This window comes from Colletotrichum spaethianum (assembly GCF_022836535.1).
Source record: "Colletotrichum spaethianum MAFF 239500 DNA, contig15, whole genome shotgun sequence".
Classification (NCBI taxonomy): Eukaryota; Fungi; Ascomycota; class Sordariomycetes; order Glomerellales; family Glomerellaceae; genus Colletotrichum; species Colletotrichum spaethianum.
In genome coordinates, this window is record NW_026054785.1 from 1,029,971 (window position 1) to 1,051,971 (window position 22,001).

Sequence of the window (22,001 nt, forward strand, 5' to 3'; positions counted from 1 at the left end):
GTCTATATAAGTTATATAAAAAGAAAAAGATCTTAGAAATAAGATAAATTAATAGGAAAAATAACTCTATTAATGCTTTTACTAAGAAATTACTAAACTTAGTACTTAAACAATTAATTACAATAAACATATTAAAGATTTAAATTAAAGTATATATTAAAAAATTAAAAGAAAACACTTAATAATTAATTTATATAACCTTACTACTATATATTACTAATTATCTAAAAATAAAATATAACTTTAAAAAGGTATTTAATATACCTAACTACTACTAATTCTAATCTTAATATTAGATTATACCTCTACTATATCTATAACCTTTTTAAATTACTATATTATATAATTTATCTAATTATTATATAAGATTTCAAAAAAAAGAAGTTATATAATTACTCTTTATTAATAACTATAAGGCTAACAGAAGTGCTAAAGAAGTAACTACTCTTACTAATGTTCTTACTAAGCTTGCTACTAAGTATATAAGGCTTATAAGCATTAGTGACATTAAGAGCCTTGTAGTTACTAGGGCTACTATTATCATTATCATTATCATTATTACCCAGGTTGTTAGACAAATTAACATCTTAACAGTAGTAGGTGTAGTAAGTGTTATGTAACTACTAGATGCACTTAGCGTAGACGCTACCCTGAAAGATAGGAATGCAGGTGTATTAGCAGAAGCGTAGAGAGTTAGTAGTTACACATTTATTGCTACAAGTAATAACCGTATAACTATAAGACTAAACTAAAACCATAAGAAAATAGCCTTAGTAGTAGATAATACTAGTAATAAACTACTAAATAGAAGTATTACTAATAATACAAATCTTAATATTATATAACAATATATTAATAATAAGATACTTTTTATTCTATAGTTAAGGTTAATATATAAAAACAAAGTAAGAACAAAAGTAATATATATTAATAGCTAAAGCTAATAGAAGAGCATAATTATTAGCGTTACTAGTTAAAAGATAAAGCTAATAACCACTAAATATATTAGTATATATACTAATATTACTAAAAATTAAACTACTAAAAGTAATAAAAGATATAATAGATTAATTATATAAAATACTATTAATAAATTAATAAAAAGAAATATATAAGAAAAAATCTTATATATAAGTAGTTATTATTATAGTTAATTAAAAAAAAAAAGAAGATTATTATTAATTAATTATATAAGAAAATAATATATATAAAAAGTAAAAAAAAAAAATAAAAAAAAATTAAATAAATAAAAAGGATTTTAAATAGCTAAAGTTATTATATAAAAAAAAAAAGGTATATTAACAATAAAAACAAAAGTAAAGTTAATAAGAAAAGAAGAAACTTTATTAACATATAACTTACCTACTTAACTAGGTAAAAAGAAAATAAATAATTACTTAAAGTTTTAATATTAGTAATTTATTATATAACATAAGTGGCCTAACCTATAAGGTTATATAATAAGGTTATTAATATTATAATTAGCATAACCTAATTAGACACTATAAAAAGTTATATAGTTATAAAAGAAAAGTTATAAGTATTAGAATAATAGTACTAGCTAGTTATATAACATATATAACTTAAGGATATATATTATAGTAGAGGGCATAGACTAGATATTTAGCCCTTGGTTATTTATTAAGGGGATTAAAAGTATATTCATACTGAACTAACTTAGGGACGTATAAGATCATATATCTTGTGTATAAAAGCCAAGCCTTGTAGTTAGGAAGATAATTACAGAAAAATACATCTTTAGTTCACCTTAACTTTAACCCGAGTATAATTATATAAACAGGTTCTCTTAGAAAGAGAGAATCCATTCAACAGTTATATTATATATTAGTTCTAGATAGAACCTCTATCTTATACAGCCTAATGTTAAGTATAAGCCTATTACCTAGCCTAAAAGACCTTAAAACCACCAGGAACCCTCCTCTGGAAAAAGCCTTCTGGGTCATACTTCTTACTTGCAGCCTGCATCTTAGCAACATTCTCAGCACCCCAGCTCTTGTATACGCTCTGTGAACCATCGGCGTAGTTAGTGTAGATGAAGTCAATAAGGTATCCGCGGCGACACAAAAGGTCTCTTTGAGTACGAACTACGTTAAGAACGGCCATGCGGACCTTCTCATCGTCGGCCTCATTGTCGTATGTGGCCGTCAAGAGCATGATGACGTAGTCGGTTTTACCCGCCTCGAGGCCGAAGAGGTTAGTCCCGTTAGTCACGGACTGCGGCTGTGTCAGGAATTCCATGAAGATACCCTCAACGTCGGCTACGGCGCTGATACTGCGCTCCCAGATCTTGAAGAGCTCCATGTAGACAGTTGCAGGCGGGTTCCGGAACGACCAATCAAGTTGGAAGGCCCTAGGTATACAGGAAAGATAAGAAGTCAGCGCAGTGTCGTTGGTGTGGCAAGGGACAAGCTAGGTGGATGATCAACTCACCGTGAGGTTGTAGGCGGGATATTGGCCCCAAAATCATTGACTACGTCAGCAACGTTGGCAATTTCAGCAACACCGCCCTTGTTGGGAATATCTGTAAATCCACTATAAACGGGTGGCTCGGTGATGTTATCTGCATGCCACAGGGCGTTCCTAACACTGTGGGCGCCACCGACGTAGTCAAGGAAGATGCCCATCATAGCGCCATCATCAAAATGGGCTGGTTCCATGAAGCGGCTGAAGGCCTGAGCCTGGGCCTCCAATATGCTGTCATTATATTCGTACTCTAGGAGGCTGTACCACATGCCATCAGAAGGAAAGGTCGGGACATCGAAGCGCGTGATGATGCCGAAGTTGTTGCTGCCTCCCTTGAGCGCCAGCCAGAGATCGGGATGGGAGGTCTCGGTCACATAGGCGATCTCGCCACTCGCGAGAACAATCTCGTAGCCGTATATGTTATCAGAGGCCCAGCCATATCTGCGCGCCAGAAACGTCATGCCACCTGAAATAATAAGTAAAGAAAGATTAGCTAACCATATAACCAGGGAATGTGTCATGTTGGCCTCCGCCATACGCACCTCCACTAAGAAAGCCGCCTACGCCGAGGCTTCCAACACGGCCTCCCATGACGGTGACGTTAAACGGCGTGAGATGATGATAAACGTCGTGCCAACGGCCGCCGGCACCAAGACTTGCAAACTTCTTATCCGCGCTAAGGATCGTCTGGTTTATAAGACGCATGTCTACAGTGACGCCGCCGTCGATGTTGGCGGCCCCGCTCCAGAGTGTGTGGCCGCCGCCGCGGATGGCGAAACGGGCGTCCTGGGCCTGTCGCGGGATCATCGCTTTAACGAACTCGCTGACTTCGGCCGTTGTGGTGGGCATGAAGATGCAGTTGGGCTTCATGTTGCGCTCTTGGCCGCTATAGTACGACGATCGGGTTGAGGCGTATGATGCCGTGTCGTTGGAGGAGATGACGCGCCCTGGGAACTGCGTGTTGAGAACCTCGCATGTCGTCGGATCGGTCGATACAACAACGGCCGGCAGCGCGGCGACGATCGCACGCCAAAGGAAGCGAGACATACTTAAGTGCCGTGCCGGTTTCGTGTGAAGGCCAATGGAACTTGGCTGAGATAGCACAATCGGATAGGGGGCAGTGAAATTGAATTGCCCTTAATTTCAGTGTTGAAGCTGAAAAGATATGCGTGCGAACTTCTTGAAAAGTGTGATAGCTCAATATTAGAAGATAAATTTTCTGTCCATCTCCCTTCTGCTTCTCTATATATGAATGTCGATGGAAGTAAGCACCCATGTACTTCTTTAGCTTCATGCAGGAATGTTTCCAATTGTGTCGTCGACGGTTAGACTAAACCAATACGACACCGCTCGAATTTTCCAACACGAAAACGGCCATCGGACCATGAATTGGTTGGGTCAACGTTTTCGGAGGAATAGTAAGAGATCCATGGATCAATCATGATATTTCCTTGAAAGCCCATTCTTCAACGTCGGGCGGTGCTCCCATCTAGTCTCCGGTCCGTATTCCACCCAATAACGGAACGGCATACTGCCTAGGTCGACCCAAGATGTTGGGTCTCTCATCGCGCTTGGCGCTGCCCCTTTGCGGGTTGTGCCGCAACCGAGGAAGGATTTTGAGGGCTGGAAAATTCATCTCCGTAGAATCGATGCATAGAGTGTGAGACTTCTGCGAGCGGGGCCGAGACTTGATCAGGCGCCGGCCAGCCCATGTCCAACGATATCCTCCGCAGCTACTCACTTCTCGTACGACTGTGTGTGGACCCGACGGCGGGCAAGGCGGGGCCTTTCCTGTCTTCCGAATCCCGCGCCAGACGACCCCTGCAGACAGAGACATTTACCCAAAGTAGTATATTCGCCCGACGATGGGGGGCTGGCATGCAGAGAACTTTGCGGATGAGGTTTGCACCTAAATACGGAATTGCTTGTATTGGTCCGCGCATATTTTAGTGCCAATAAGTGAAGCCTTAGCATAGATCCAAATCCACCGACTGGCTGGAGCAATTCGTGGCGTTGCAGAGCTCCAATAAACCTAAAGGCGCCGAGGTTTGGAGCCGAGCACCTACTAATACTCGGAACAGATGCGAGAGCTGTAGGTAGGCAAGTAGACTTCCCCTCAACTCCTTTACATTCTACTCTGCAAACACTCATCATGGCAGAGACACCCTCTTACACGAAGCTGACGCACTCGACCACCTATCCCTCCGTCGACCCTTCCCTTCCCGCCCTCTCTACCAATGGCAAGGTTGTCGTGATCACGGGGGCCTCTGGCGGCATTGGCCGCGCGGCCGCGCTGTCGTTCGCCCGCTCGGGACCCAAGTCGCTGATCCTGCTGGGGCGGCGTCCAGAGGCACTGGCTGAGACAGCGCAGCTGATCCGGTCGGCCCATGCCGCGCTGGCGACGGAGACGCACGAGGTCGACCTCTGCGAAGCGGAGAAGCTGCGGGCCGTTTTTGATGGTGTGACCGGTCGGGTGGGCGCCATCGACGTCGTGGTACACAGCGCCGGCGTCCTCGCGCCCGTCGCGCCTCTGATAGAGGCCGACCCGGCTACGTTCCTCGACGGCTACAAGACGACCGTCGTCGGCACCCTGGCCCTGGCCCAAGCCCTTGTGAAGGCCAATCAGGGCGCTTCAGCCACCTTCATAAACCTGACGACGGCCGGCATCCTCTTTCCGCCCTTTCCAGGCATGGGCGCCTACGTCAGCAGCAAGATGGCGGCCGTCAAGCTCCTCCAAGCTTTTGCCGCCGAGAACCCGCACGTGCGCCTGCATCATGTGCATCCCGGTTTCCTTGACACCGCCATGTCCGCCCAGCTCGCCAAGACTACCAAGCTTCCCTTCAGCTTTGACGACAGTAAGTCCCTGCATATTTGTATGCCACAGCCAAGCCTCGTATGCTGACCTTTCCTTCTCTTCTAATTTTCAGTCTCGCTTCCGGCCGATTTTCTCGTGTGGATTGCTTCGGCCGAGGCCAAGTTCCTCAACGGAAAAATCGTTTTCGCAGCGTGGGATGTCGAAGAGCTCAAGAGCCGGGAGAAGGAGATTGTCGGTGGGCCTCCGGGAACTGGTGAGCTTTGGCTGGGCTTCCAAGGGTTCCCGCGATACATTAGGGGCCAGGCCTTGGGACATGCATAGTGACGTGGATAGACTTACCATATTTTTGGATATTTTCTACAATAAGTAATTTGCCCGATGATGTAACAAATCATTCCTTATTCTGCCAATTTTTGTGGGAAATGCGACAGTTCATTGCATCGCCTGTATCATAAGTTTTCTTTGTGCCATGGATAATCCTGTATCATGTAGGCTGGGGTTTAACTCCACTAACTGTTTGCTTAGTACCGAAATTTATACGAGGGAAATCTATTACATTGAATTCTATGTACAAAATGATGGAAATTCCAGAGGGGTGCAGCCCGTGAAGCCTCACGAGACTAAGCGGCCTGCAGTTTGCTGCGTCACGGATTTCAACCTCAATCGAAGCAGCATTACAACAGGTTTGACTATGCGGGCCGTAAAGGTAATGTCTTGTCCTTCTGCACATTCAAGTTCATCGTTGTATCTCTCCGAATAGCGTAGAATAAGTTTGGCGATCTTGCTCAGGCCCTCGATGCCGCCATGTTCGTTATCTGCCAAGCTGGTCAAAACCTCGACCGGTGTTGACGGTGACACCGTCGGCCATCCAAAAAGTTCCGGTTCTAGATAATATGGATTGCGGCCGATACCGTCGGCAGTACTGTTCATTAAGCATGATGCCTGGCTGGTGGCGGGATTGGTAAAGGGCATGGTCTCGTCGGTATGACGACATACCGTGTCCATCAAGGCGAGGCATCCGGACGCCACCAGAAGCGCTACGGCAGGCTGGTCAGAGCAGGGGCAGACCAGTATCGTCAAGAGCATTTGGCAGGCCATGGTGGTGCCGAGGCCGGGTGCTGAGCGGTGTAGCCCCTTCTGGGCAGAGTCAAGCTGCTCGAGTATGGATGCCGCAGTTTTGACACAGTCGCCCCCGGTGCTTGTGTTCGTATCTTGTGTCCAATTGCTCGACGGGTCGGGGACGCAGTCTTCTATAAAATCCAAAAAGTTGTTCTCTGGCCTTTGCGTTGCTGATGAGACTGTGCCGACAATGCTTACATTGCTCCAGTTGAAGTCACCAACTGATTCGCACGCATAGCTGATTTGTTTCGGTGGCGCGGCGGGATATCTCTGTTCATTTTGTTTCTGCTGATTTTGCCGGTGTTGTTGGTGCTGGTGCTGCTGCTCGCTCTCTCGCCGTAGCTTATGTGGGCGGCCTGCCCGTCGGGCTGGGCTGTATGTACATAGCTCTTTGAGGCCGCTGCAACGGGAACACGCAGGTTTACCGCTATTGCATCGGACCTTGGAGGCAGAGCAGAGGTCGCAAGAGCTTTTGAGCTTCTGGTTGAGCAAAAGAGTTGAGTATGGTTGCATCGCCGATCGCGTTTGCCAAGATGATCCAGTGAGGGTAAGGGAGGGGGGGTTCAATAGTGAAGCTACATACCATTTAATATAAAACTCTGGAAATGAGATTGTTGTCTAGCATGGCTAGGAATTCTTATACGGTTTCATTTTTCTTCCCCTTTCTCGCTCTTTACCTCCCTTCGTCTTCCCATCCAAGACAGTTTCTCCTGCGTGAGCTGACTGCGCCGCACCCTACTTCCAAAGCATGTAACACCCCCACAAGACATGGCCCATGCAATACTATTGGAACTTTTGTCCAACAACAATCTATGGCCTGATCAATGCCTGCCAACGCCTACATCTACGTAGAAGCAACGCTATCTAACACTCAAGTGCTATTTTACTACTGACCTAACACAAGATCTTTCTGTAGCTTTTGATCCCACCTCCTACGCCCCCCCACCCTCTAGCAGCGGCAGGGCCGCTGCCACCCGTCTTCTAGGCCCTTAGATACATATGTTAGATGCTAAAGGATTAGGTGAAATTCTGGCTAGCTAGCTAACTAGCTAACTAGCTGGTTAGTTAGCGATTTTCTTTAATCTTTATATAGGTTGCTACTAGTTACTAGAGGGCAACTGCGTTAGGCCCTACTTCTTATTAATTTTAGTTTGGTAGCGTACTAGTGTACCTAATTAAAAAGCCTGTCTTTATTATTTTTAAGCTAATTAAAGCAGGCGCTAGTTACTTAACTAATAGTTATTTAGACGCACGGACGTGTATAAATCTTACGTAATAGTAATTTTTTTTACTATAAATATGTAACTTTACTCTAATTAACTACTTAGCTAGTTAAATAATTAAGTTTAATTATATTTCTCGTTATTTTTAACTATATTATAGTAATCTTTATATTTAATAATATATGTTTTTAAATAAAAGTCTGTTGTTATATATTATAATTATAGTTACTAGAGAGTAGACATTTTAAAGTGTGTGTGTTTTTCTATCTCTCTAGTATATCTAGAAAATAAGAGAAGGAGGTATATATAGGCTGCCTATAGTTACTCTAGAATCTTTATATAGAGTAGACTATTAAGAAGTAAAGCTAGGTATTACTAAATAAATCTACTTATTATTAGGATAGCACTATTATATATATATAATACCTAAGAAAGAGAGAGTGTACAGACTAAATACTTAGTACTTAGGGTGTTTTACTATAGAACAGATATACATACTTAGCTTAAACTAACTTATAATGTATAAGCTAGATATATCTACTTATATAGAAGGTAAGTTAATAGTTAGAAAAGATAGTTATAGAAATAACATCTTTAGTTTACTCTATCTTTATCTTAAGTATAATTATATATAGAATTCTCTTATGTATAAGAGAGTCTGTTTAACACTTATAACATTATATACTTTATATAATTAAGTAATAGTAAAGCTTTAGTACTTTAGGTATAAAACTTCCTTAAAGGTTTATATATCTACTAGTTCTACTAATAGTAAAGTCTTTTAGCTTTTATACTAAGTTAGAAAGTATCTGTATTTAGTAACATTAGTATCTTTAATAGTAACAGCAGAAATATCTCTATATATAATTTAGGTAGGTACTCTGTAGTAATAACTAGGAGGGCCCGCCTTATGTTTATACCTCTATTATTTATAAAGCAGCCTACTACCTAAAACGGCCTAATTAGCTATTTCTACTAAGTAGGTTACTAAAGAATAAATAACAACATATAAAAAAGCCTATTAAAGACCTTATAAATAATACTAATACTAAGAATAAAGTATTTCAGTCTTACTACTTTATACTTAAGAGATACCCTCCTATTAGCCTCTTGTAGCATAGAAGTACTATAACAATATAAAACTAAATCTTAGGGGCTTTTTATTATAGTTAAATTTCTAACAGTAGTGTTTTTTACTAATAGGTAGCTAAGGCTTAATACTCTTAAATAGTACTACTAGATCTTATTAGCTTATTAGCTTACTACTGTCTTATTAGTAAAGGTATAGTAATTAGTTATATACTAAAGGCGTAAAGTAGCTTATATAGCTTTATAATAAAAGAATAACTTAGGAGTTACTTAGAAGTAAATTATAAGGGCTATTAAGGTCTAAAAGGTATTTAGAGAAAGTATTATAAGTTAATTACTAAAAAGCTATAAAAAGTAATCTATTTACTAAAAATAAATATCCTTATATCCTATAGTCTTAATATTAAGATTAACTTACTTAAAGTTACTCTTTATAATAGACTAATTCTTAGTACGTTAGTCTTTAGCATAAGACTACTTATTAAATATTAGTCCTTTTTTATTATTATGTAACCTTCTTTAGTTCTTTTATTTCTAAGGAGTTATCTATTTAACCTTATTTTTTATTTATATAAGTACTATACCTTTTTAGTTAGTCTTTATAAGACTTCTATTACTTATAACTTATTAGGTTATAACATTAGGGTTTTTTTCCTAAGGTCTTATCCTTAAGACCTACATAAGTAAGTTATATCTCTTAGGTTAAAAAGTCTTTAAGTTTTATATTCTTATTTTTTTAGAATACTAACACTATATTAAGCTATATAAAAAAGTCTAAGTTATAAGGAACTAAAATTAAAGATTATAAACGTTATAACCTTTTAGTATATATTAAATCTTATTTAATTAAACTAAATATACTTTATACTTATTATTTTTATATAAAGGTTATATATTAATATAGTAAGAGCTTTTTTATTATTGTTTATATATTAAGCAGAAGAAGCTTTATAATAGTGTCTTAGTAGCTTTTACTTATAAGTTTCTTTTTTATTAGTAGTATATCTTACTAATGTTCTATAGTCTAAAGGTTAAATATATAACTAAAGAAATAAGATAAAAAAAAGAAAAAGCTAGTAAAAAGCTTTTTACTCTTTATGCTTAGTTTATATAGCTTTAGTTATAAATAGTTAAGTTAGTAAGTTATTTATTATAAATTTATATAATTTATAAAAAGGTTTATAAAAGGTAGTAAAAAAACGTTTTATTAAAGAATACAGAAGCTAGATAAAAAAGATAGGCTAATTCTAGTTTTAGATTCTTATAAGTCTTAGGTTATAAGTAACCTATAGGCTCTAGAGGTTTTTAATAATACTAACTAAGGTTCTTTTAGACTTAGTAAGAGTTTTACTAACTTAGGCCTACTAGTTTAAAAGTTAAGTTTTACTAAAAGTTATAATAGTTCTATATAAGTTACTAAAAGTACTAGAGATTCTTAACAAACTCTTATAAGTTATCTTTATATCTATAGTTTATTTATGTAATAAGATATTGTTTTCTTTTATTCTTATTTTGTTTATTAATAATATATTTAACTTTATATTTTAGTTTAAGTAACTTTATAATAATATAGTTATTTATATTTAATCTTTATAGTACTAGCTTTAGTAGTATAATATAAAAAACTAAGTAAATCTTTACTATATTTAGTAAGTTAAGTTTAAAGTTAATATTTAAGATTCTTTTAATAATTTTAAAAGGTCTAAGTTTTTTATAGTCTAACTCATTACTTAGTCTTTTTATCTTAATGTTTTATTATAAAAGATATATACTATCTCTCTCTTTAAAAAATAGTCTTATTATTCTTAAGGTATTAGTATATTTTTTTATTTATTATTTAATAAATTCTAAATCCTTAGTAACATTATTTTAGATTTCTTATAATTTATTAAAGTTAGCTATAGCTTTTAGTACTTATAGTCCTTATTAAGGTTCTCTATATACTATAGGCTTAAATCTATAGTTTAAGTAAAATAAGGAGTTTAAAGTACTTTTTCTAATAGCACTATTATAAATAAATTAAGCTATTAGTAGTAGTAATACTTAATTATCTTAGTTATAATTAATATAGCATTATAAATACTATTTAAGTATTTAGTTAACTTACTTAGTCTATTTATTAGTTTATAAGTAAAAGGCTATTAATAGCTTATAATTAGCTCTAAGTTATAAAATTAGAGATTTCTAAAACTTAGATATAAATAGTTTATCTTTATCTAACATAATTTCTTTTAGTAATTTATAATTACTAATAATGTATTTTAAGAACGTATACATAAGGTCTTTTGTTATACTTAACTCTAAGTAGAAAATAAAGTAAGTATACTTTATAAGTTAGTTTACTATAACTAAAATACTATTATAGTCTGTCTTTATAAGTAGTTCTTTTAACTTTAGTAATTTAATAATAAAGTCTAAAAAGTCTAAATACTATACTTTTAGTAGTACTAGTAGTAGTTATATCTACTTATATAGCTTATAAGAACTATTTTTACTTTTCTTATACATTTTATAGGCCTTAATTACTTTAGCTACTTCTTATTTTATAACTTACTAGTTATAATACTATTAAATATACTTAAATATCTTTATAACACCTTAGTATCTATATACTTAAGCGCTATAAATCTCTTTAATTTAGTTATATATTATTTTGTTAGTTACACTAGTATTATCATAAGTACTAATTATAATAAGTTTTTATACTAGTATAAGGTTACCCTTATAATCTTACATTAAGTTAACTAGTGTTTTATTTAGTACTAAGACCTTATAGTTTAGTTATTAGCTTAATACATTAGCTTTACTGTTTTTTATTTTTTTAATATAAATAATCTAAAAGTTAAATTTAAAAAAAAACTTAGACTATTAAATCTATTATTTATTAAGGACTTTTAAAGTAGTAAAATAGACTAAGTTCTTAAAGTAAGTATAAACCTTAACTTTATACTTAGTTCTAAATAATTAAGGTTTTTATTTTTTAAATACTTTAATAATTACTATAAGTTCTTTATTAACGTATATGCATAGTGAGCGACACATCATAGTAAGCAACACACGTCCTCCTAACTCTTTACTCTTCCCTTTTACAACTACTTTTCTCTATATACAACTATGAGTTTTACTTTAAATAAAAGCCGTATTCTTTTTATACTTAAAGCTATTAAAAAAGACCTAAAACTATCTATATAAAAGACTACTTTTATCTATAATATCCCTAAAGCAACACTCTGCTATTAACACGCTAAATAACTATTATAACAAGAAACGTAATTAAAATTAATAAAGATAACTAAGCTAGAAGAAATAGTAATTCTTGAATGAGTTATTAACCTAATTAATTAAGGATTTCTACTATAACTTAATAATATATAAGATATAGCTGATTACTTCCTTAATAAATGTAATGTAATGCGTGTTAGACCTTAATAAGTAGAGAACTTTATATAACATTAACTATAACTAAAGACGCGTTTTTAATATAAAATTAACTATTAGAGGGTATTAGCTAAGGATCTTATAATTATATAGGCTTAGTTTATCCTTATATAAAATATAATTATAAAGTATAGAATTTATAATAATAATATCTATAATTTTAATAAAATAGGCTTCTTAATAGGAATATTATTATATGCAAAAGTTATTATAACCTCTAATTACTATAAAAGGCCTTGTATAAAGTAACCTAGTAATTATAAATAGGTTTCTGTTATTTAAGGCATATATATAGATAACTAAACATTACCTTTATACATTATTATTAAAAGCAAATATTACCTCCTCTCATAGTATACTAATAGCTAATTCCTACCCTAATAGTATATTTACTTTAGTAAAAATAGATAAACTATAAATAAAATTAGCTTAGATTAGCTATAGCATTTTAAAAAATACATAAAGTCTTATATAAAAGGTATTAAGTAGCTTTTAATCCTTAATAGCTATAATAGCTATAAGTCTACTAAATTTAATAATTACTATAAAAAATATAATATTATTACTCTTTATATACTTCTTTATTTATTTTATAAGCTTTAGCCTCTTAATATTAGTTATTTTAGTTTACTAAAGGCATTATATAGTAAAAAAATTAAGAAAATAATATAAATATAGATTATATATATTACTAAGAATAACTTTTTTTTTGCCTTTAAAGTAGCCTTTTTTACTTTAATAAGTAAAAAAAAACATATAAGCTAGCTTTAAATAGGCTAGCTCTATCCCTTTTAACCTAGAAGTAGTTGTTTCTCGCTTAGATTTTAAGCCAAAGACGCTAACACTATCCAACTTACACCTAAGTAGCCAGGGCTCCTAGGACCTAAAGACACCAACTACAGCACATAACACTATATAAAGCTTTATATTACTTAAAAAAAGGATTACTAGTTATTAATATAACTTACTAACCTATTTATACAAAATAGTTAACTTATAGGCTAAAGGTATTAGTAAGTTAATATATAAACTAGCTCTTATTAAAGCTAAGTACTATAAGCTTTATATAATAAATAAGATACTAAGTAAACATTAGAGAGCTAAAAAAACCTAACTATGTCTTAGAGGGTCCCTTAATATAGCTAAAGTAGAGGTAATCTAAGTAGAGAAGGGGGTTATTAATACTAAAGGCAAAAATATGCGTTAAGAGAGGGCTTATATAGAGAGGGGTAAAATGCGCAGGTAATAATATAGTAATTACAGAAAGACTAGACATAACGTATAAACATATTAAGTAGTTTAAGAGACCTCTGAAGAAGAGGATAATAAGTAGTTTTATTTGATTTTATATAATACTGCCTAATTAACTTACATGAATAGCTAGAGAGTAAAAGGACGTGTATCACTTACTATGATATGTCGCTCACTATATATATACGTTATAGATTTAATAATTAAGCTTAGGTCTACTAAGCTTTTAAGAAAAAAATATATAAAAGTATAGTTTTTCTTTATTATCTTATTATCTAAGTTATTTACTAATAGTATAATCTAAAGCGTTAGTTTTAAGCTTAAAGGGTTTTCTAAGGTTAAAAACAACTATTACTAGTTTTAAGAAAACTTATTTGTTAAAATAGAGATTTGCACGCATTCGTACGCATCTAAGCGGTAATACTACCTGTACATTAGTCAGCAGAATCCAGCCTATATAAGGGCTAGATCTGCCAGATATCTAGGACTTAGAACATCATCAGCAACAAATACAGTAACGGTTAACCCCTATTATTATGTACCTCTAACAGCACACAAGCTATTCTAACATTAATCAATATCTTCCAGCTAATACTAGAGGCGTAGATTAACAAAGACAATAACGTATAGCCTTTTATATAGTCTATTCTATAAAGTATAAAGTCTATAGAATCTATAGTTAAGTAATATATAATCTATGATTTATTCTAAGGATCATACAAAGACGTCTATAGAATCCACAGGTGTATTTCTTTCCTTTTATGATCTATTCTAGAGAGGAGTAAGGGCTATGGAATCCATAGTTATCACAGTAACTTAGACCCCTTTAGTAGACAAGTCTAACTTTTCCTTGAGACTATTCTAAAACACACTCTTTTATCATGACTCAATTGTATAAGTGTACCTATTGTAATAGCAATAGTAACACCTACCTATTGCAACAAAGGCTAAAGGACCACATTAACAGATCTTATTAGATAGGGCCAGTATCAACCTACCTGCCTATAGACTAACAGCTTCCTTAATAGGATACGCATAAGATATATCTAACATTTAAAGTATTATATAAGTACCTGTTATATAAAATGATTACTAGAGGAAGCAAGACAGTAATATTAATCTAAAGACGTCTAGTTAATCTACCTCTATAGGTAATATACAATAATAAAGGGGCATTAAGGCTGTAATTGCTATACCCCCCTTAGCCACTGCCACAGTATCTACCACGCCCATTAGCGCCATTAATAACTACACTTAATATATACTTTACTTAGAGGCTAAAGGAGTATAGGGAGTAGAACGATAGCTATAGTTATAGTTAGTATATTTATAACTAATATAGAAGTAATTTTGATAATTAGACCTTATACAAATTTAACTAAGTTAACTGCTTATTTAGGAGAGAAATAATTTCTTTATTATAACAACAAGGGATCATAATTATCCTAATAGCTTTTAAGGGCACAGAGACGTTAATAGAGAGACTAATAGAGCTAGCAAAAGAGCTGGAATCGTACGAATACAACTACACTAAAAGTCGTGAGTGTTAGAATAGAGATTCGTACGTATTTGTACGTATCTAAGCGGTAATACTACCTGTACATTAGTTAGCAGAATCCAGCCTATATAAGGGCCAGATCTGCCAGATATCTAGGACTTAGAACAGCAGAATCCAGCCTATATAAGGGCTAGATCTGCTAGATATCTAGGACTTAGAATATTATCAGTAACAAATACAGTAACGGTTAACCCCTATTATCGTATACCTCTAGCAGCGCGTAAGCTATTCTGACATTATTACTTAATATTCTTAAAAGCTTATTCTTATTCTTTTATTTATTTAAAAGGTGTATCTTTTTATATAAGCTTAATAAGACAGCTAATTTTACCTAAATATTCTTTAAAGAATTATTAGTAAAAATTAATAAACCTAAAAAATAATTAAACATTTTTAACATTCTAAAGTTATAGCTAGTCTTTTACTACTATAACTTTTCTGTTTTCTATTTAAATTTCTCTTAAAGTAATAGTAAATCTTAAGAAGTTCACTTATTAGCTATAAAATATGCTTTTCTTAGGTTTTATTAAGAGTTTTACTTTTTATAGTCTTTAAAGTACTTTATTAACATACTTCTTATGTTTTTTAAGATTATAAAAGTAAATAAGTATATTATTAAAATAAATAATTATAAACATATTTAGAAATTCTTATAGTATATAGGTAATTATTATCTAAAAAGTAGTAAGTACATTAGTAAGTCTAAAAGGCATTATAAGGTATTTAAAGTTATTTTTTTGTATTCTAAAGTATGTTTTTTATTCTTTACTATCTTTTATTTAGATAAGGTTATAAGTACCTTTAAGGTCTAAGGCTATAAACTATATAGCTTTATATAGTTAATCTTATAGTTTAAAAATAGAAAGTAAGAAGTAATAGTTTTTAATTATAATGTTATTAAGTTATTAATAGTTAATATAAAGTTATAATTTACTATTCTTCTTTAGTATAAACAGAATTAAGTATCTTACTAAAAATATTAATAGTTAAATATAACCTTTTTTAAGGTTCTTAGTAAGGTACTTATCTAGTACTTCTTACTCTATTTTATTAAGTCTATAGACCTTATAGAACTTTAGGTATACTTCTTCTTTAAGTAGTATCTTATAATTATATAAGCTGTATTTTAGTAAGCCTGTTTTTAGTTCTTTAGTAAATAGTTTTTAATACTTATAGTACTCTTAAGAAATAAAAAAGAGTCTTTTTTCTTCTTACTAATTCTTCTTAAAGTCTTTAAATTATTTATCTTATATAGGTTTAATTTTTTTAATATAAGTAATATACTTTTATTACTTAAATTTACTTAGGGGTTATAGTATATATTGCTACTTTATAGTTAAATCTCTTTATTAGAGATAGCTAGTCTTTTAATTAGTATAAAGGTTATTCTTTTATAAGTATAAAATTCTTAGAATTATATCTAAGTATTCTATCTTTATAATATTAAAGACTAGTTATTCTTAATAGCTATAAGTAACTATAAGGAGTTATATAGTCTTCTTGTTAATAATACTTTTACTATACTTAACTATTTCTTTTTTTATATTTCTAAAGTTATAAAAAACCTTTTTAAATTACTATAGAATATCTTATTAATTTATTACTTTAGGTAAGATTAAATCTACTTATGCTTTACTATTAATTATAACGTAAGTAGACTGCTTATTAATTTAGGCTTTTAAGAAAAAGTATATATTATCTTTTTTAGTTATTATACATAAGAACTTATGTTTATTTACTACTAAATATCTCTTTTTAGCTAGTATCTTTAGTTTTTTAACTATTTGTTTAGTTTTTCATATAAGAGTTTTTTTTCTTTCTTTTATAAGCTAGTCTTAGGTTTAAATACTTTTTTAATCTAAATTCTTTATGCTTTTACTTTACCTTTATAATAGTACTTATATTTATTAAATAAGTAATTAGACTAGTACTTAGTAATCTTATTAATATAAGGCATAAGGTATCTAAGGTATAGCTAAAAGTATAGCTATAGGTTATTATATTTCTTAACCTCTTATATTCTAACTTCTTTATAAAAGTAAATATCTAAAATAAGAATTTATCTTTATTTTCTAAAGTAAAAAGTATAACTGGTTTTACTTTTTATATAAACCTTATACTTTTTATAAATATAATTAGTCTAAAATACCTTCTTATAAAGAAAGTAAGTATAATTAAAGTATTTATAGTTTCTAAATTATATATCTTTAGTTATTTATTTTATAGATTTATTATTAATACTTACGTCTTTAGTCTTATAGAAGTAGGTATATTAATTATTACTGTTTTTATAAACTTTAGGTCTAAAGTCTAGTATAATATCTAAATAGTTAATATAGCACTAGCTAGCTAGTAGTTTATCTAAGTTATAAGGTGCTTCTTTTTTATTCTTCTTAATTAAAAGTAAAAGTAGTTCTTCTTCTTATTACTATATCTTACTACTAAAGGTTTTTATAGTAATACTTAGGCTACTTTTAGGTATATCTTAAAGTTATTTAGCTACTTATTATTTTATTTTACTAATAAAAAATTTTATTTAGTAATTCTTTATTTTCTAAGCTTATTAGTTCTTTATATACCTTAGTAGTATTTTATAAAGTAGTTTCTTTAATAGTAAGCTATAGTAGTAAATATAAAGGCCTTTATACCTACTTATATCTTACTACTACTATCTTTATAAGTTTTATAAAGGTACCTTAGTTTTCTTTAAGTTTCTTTAGTTCTTCTTAAACTTATTATTTAATTTATTAAAGTTTCTAAAGGTAACCTTAGGCTTTAGTACGTTATTATAGTTAGAACAAAACACTATATAAGGTTTTTATTAAGTATAGTTAAGTTTATAACTAGTTAATAATTAGGTAGTATACTTATTAAAGTTTTTAAATACATTATTTGTAACAGACGCTGACAGTGACGTCGGTCGCAAGGACCCTTTGACTCTACGGCCTAACTAATTGACCTAATTGACCCAAAAGATCCGTCAGTCCTTGCACGCGTGCAAGCCCTGCTGTCAACACTGCTTATATGCCCTTGTGACGTACAACCATCGGGCTAGGGGAGTTGTGCTGTTACAACTATACCCCCTCCTAGGCTGCCTTGTCCCTAAGGCACACATAGGTAATACAGACCCCCAAGGTTAGAGTTAGCGATAAGACAAGTCCTACAACTACGGGAATCGAACTTGTGACGGCAATCAAGCCTTTCTTTGCCACATGCCAAGTCCAGTAGCTGTTAGTCTGACTGTACGCGTACAAGCACAATTGTAACAGACGCTGATAGTGACGTTGGTTGCAAGGACCCTTTGACTCTATGGCCTAACCAATTGACCCAATTAACCCAAAAGATCCGTCAGTGCTTGCACGCGTGCAAGCCCTGCTGTTAACACTGCTTATATGCCCTTGTGACGTATAACCATTAGGCTAAGAGAGTTGTGCTGTTACATTATTTATTTTATGGTTTAATTATTAAAGGTCCTTAGAACTTAAGGCTGTTTTATACTATATTTTAAAAATCTATATTATAAGAAGTATTAGCTAGTATAATGTTTTTTTACTAAAGGCAGCTATATATTAGTCTTTTTAACTTATAAGTTTTTTTTTAAGAGTAGTTATTAGTTTAAGACTATAATTTAGTAATATATATTAGAGACGTTATTAATAGTTATTATTTTCTATAGTATAGTTTTTATATCTTTTAAAATATAGCTATAGTTTTACTTTTTAGTACTTTAGAGTACTATTCTACTTAACTATTCTTTTTTATCTTAGTAAGTAAAGTAGTTATTATTATAGTAGGTAGTTTATATAAGCTATTTATATAGAACTTTCTTATTTATAATACTAACGTACTTAGATTCTTTAAAGACTAGTTAATTCTAAAGTTACTTAAGTTATTTATAGTCTTTTACTATATAGCTTAGTTTTTTATAGTTATAGTATTTAATAAACTTAGTATTATATAGTAGTTATTAACCTTATTTACTAGCTATACTAACGTTTATAAGTTCTATATACTATTTATAAGTAGTATTAGTGTAAAAGAACTATAGTTAGGAATAGTATAATTGTAAAACGTAGGTCTTATATTAAATAGAAGCTGGATCTTAGTCTGTTAATCTTTAGCCTTTTGCTTATTAAATAGGCCTTGTACTCTAAGATAGTATTATAAACTTTATAATCCTGTGGCTGTTCTTTGTGGCTGTGTTACCTTGTGCTATAGTGCTTGTAGGTAAGCTGCTTTATTGTCCTTTGATAATTATACTTTTTTTTAGCTAGTTATCTTTAACTGGCTTACTTATCTTTTTTAGGTTTAAGTAAGGTTACACTAAGGTATTAGCGCCTATTAGCTTACTTGTCTTACTAATAAAAACTTTTTCTTACTAATATCTATTATTTATATAGTCTATATATAATTATTGTTTTTTCTATAAAAAGAAATTTAATTATTTACTTTTTTAATTTTTTCTTTTATTTTTGTTCTTTACTACTAAAAATCTTTTACCTTTTTATTATTATAATATTCTATAAATCTTAACTATTTACTTATATTTTATTAGCTATACTTATAATTAATATAGATTATTTCTTTTTTTAGTTATTACTTATATTTCCCTTATCTCTTAGTTGTCTTTCTACTATAACGCTATAGCTGGTTTTTTGTATACTAAGGCTAAAAAGCCTACTACTGCATAGCTGTCTGCCTACGCAAAGAAAGCCGCTGCTACATGTGCGCACAACTGTTATTACAAAGCTTGTTATAATACTAGCTTTTTCTCTAATATAAAGGAGAGTAATAGTAAAGTTTAGGGTTTTACTTAGGTTTTATTAATGTTGTTAACTTCTTTTTATAGTATAATAGTAACAATTAGTTAGCTATACTTAACCTATCCCTCTAGCTGTTACTATCTCCTTAGTTATTGCCTAAGCTATTATAATTACTTACGCTATCTAATAATAGATACTAGTAATAAAGAGCCTAATAACAATTTGAACAATGATTCCCTTCCCTCTTACTCAGGTAACAGTTCAGAGTCACTAGATAATCTCTCTTGTATCCCTGACTTTAAGCTAAAGGGTATTAATCTAAAGGCTATCTAGGCTTATATATACTATATTTACACTACTATTAAGAGATACTAAAATAGCTAAACCTTAGCTAAGTAGCCCCTTATTCTTTGATATTGTTTTGCTTTTTTAGGTTCTTATTGCTATACCTAGTGTATTTATTATATTAATAGCTATGTCTTTATTTATTTCCTTTCTAGGTTATTTACTAGGTTCTTACTAATATTTCTTTATAGTACGCTACTATTATCCTAGGTAATTACTAGGACGCCTTGTTTATTTTTTATAGTATTTGTTACTATATTAATTATAAAGAAATAGCTAATATTATAAAGGAATTAAGCGATATTATAGCGTGGTTTCTCTAGGCTTTTACTAATCTTGATATTAATTATTATTATGACTTTTATAATTCTGCTTTTAAGCATATCTCTCTGGTGTGATTACTTTTCCTTGTTCTGCTTGTATTTCACTAATGTTTCTCTGTAAGCTGACTTCTGTAACTACGAGTCTATAATCAACACCTATTATATCCTTATAGCTAGTTACACTAGCCAAGTTTAGGTTCCCTTTGGTTATTTGTTTACATATACTAACATTTGTTTCTAGGTTTCCTTTATATTTTATTAGCTTAATTACTAACTTTCTTGTTTTTCTTAAGACTTTTATTAAAACTACTACTTAGTTCCTAGTAATTAGGGTTTTATTGTTTAGTAGTTATATAAGTAGAAGGCTTATAATAATATTATACGCCTTGTTTATAACCAAGCTTTATAGCTTATGACTTACTTAGACCTTATTAACTTCTTAGCTGGTATTTATTAATGTATTAAGCTAATAAAGCTTAGCTTAACTTGTTCTTAGGAGACTTTATATTTAGTTTAAGGTAAAAGGGTTTAGTAGAATTATAATGTTTTTATTATTATAGTTAATATCCTTTTTTTTTTTAGGCGTTTATATTTATAGTTAAAGTATAGAAAGTTTTATATTTTAGTTAAGATAACTAGTACTTTTTAGTACTAATTTAGTTTAGTTTTATGTATCCTCTTAGTTTATTTTTTAGTCTTTTTAGTCTTTTTTTTATAGTTAGATATTACTTTTCTTGTATTCCTTATATCTTTTTTATTAACCTAAGAGTTATACTCTAATAGCTAATTAGTCTATTTAACTAAGTAGTATATTCTGTCTTTAGTATCTTAATAATTAACTACTTAATCTAGCTTTTACTCCTTATTATTATCCTCTAAGTTAAGAGTTAGTAGTGGTTCATTATCCTTTGTATTGGTTTTTTAGGGTTCTAGTAGGTTAACGTGAAACACATTATGTAGTCTTGTGTATTTTTCTAGTAACGCTAGCTAATATACCTGTAATCTTACTTTTTAGAGAATTTGAAATAGTCCTATGAACCTAGGTACTAACTTTCTTTCAGTAGCTTTAAAACGCAGGTTCTTAGTTAATAATATAACCAGTTATCTTGTTTGAAAAGTTATGGCTTTGTAACGGTTATTATAGGCTTTTGCTTATCTTTTAATAGCTTTTTCTTAGTGTTTCTTTAATTAATCTTTAAGGTTAGTAAGTTTTTTTAGGTGGTCTTTTATACCTTATACTTTTCCTCTTTAGATCTTATCCTTAAGATATAGTTAAAATTCTAGAGAATAGCTTATTAAGGCTTTAAATAGACTTATTTTTATTGTTATATTCTTTGTGTTATTTGTAGTAAATTCTGTTGATAAGAGTAGATTTAGTTAGTTGTTTTACTCTGTAGCTATAAAGTAGTAAAGGTAATGTTTAACTACCTTGTTTATTGTCTTAGTTTACTTATTGGTTTATAAGTAAAAGGCTATAAAAAGCCTCTATTTTATCTTAAAGTAAAAACAGAGTTTTAACTAGAAGTTACTTATAAACACTAGTCTTTTATCTAAGATAATTTCTTTTAGGGCTTTAAATTATAGCTTTATTCT

The 22,001-nt window shown here is 31.5% G+C and overlaps 3 protein-coding genes across 3 annotated transcripts; 1 reads left to right on the top strand and 2 right to left on the bottom strand.

Moving 5' to 3' along the window:
- Positions 1–1,908: 1,908 nt before the first annotated feature.
- ColSpa_06513 (bifunctional solanapyrone synthase) lies at positions 1,909–3,531 on the bottom strand (the record flags this gene model as incomplete). The annotated part of the gene is made up of 3 exons (XM_049272725.1): positions 1,909–2,371; positions 2,452–2,950; positions 3,027–3,531. The coding sequence occupies 3 exons, from the start codon at positions 3,529–3,531 to the stop codon at positions 1,909–1,911; spliced, it is 1,467 nt and encodes a 488-aa protein (XP_049128682.1).
- Positions 3,532–4,636: 1,105 nt separating this feature from the next.
- ColSpa_06514 (short chain dehydrogenase citE) lies at positions 4,637–5,620 on the top strand (the record flags this gene model as incomplete). Its single annotated transcript, XM_049272726.1, has 2 exons — positions 4,637–5,339; positions 5,412–5,620. The coding sequence occupies 2 exons, from the start codon at positions 4,637–4,639 to the stop codon at positions 5,618–5,620; spliced, it is 912 nt and encodes a 303-aa protein (XP_049128683.1).
- Positions 5,621–6,110: 490 nt separating this feature from the next.
- Positions 6,111–6,397, bottom strand: ColSpa_06515 (uncharacterized protein; the record flags this gene model as incomplete). Its single annotated transcript, XM_049272727.1, has 2 exons — positions 6,111–6,245; positions 6,296–6,397. 2 exons carry the CDS (start codon positions 6,395–6,397, stop codon positions 6,111–6,113), a joined length of 237 nt encoding a protein of 78 aa, XP_049128684.1.
- Between the last annotated feature and the right edge of the window lie 15,604 nt (positions 6,398–22,001).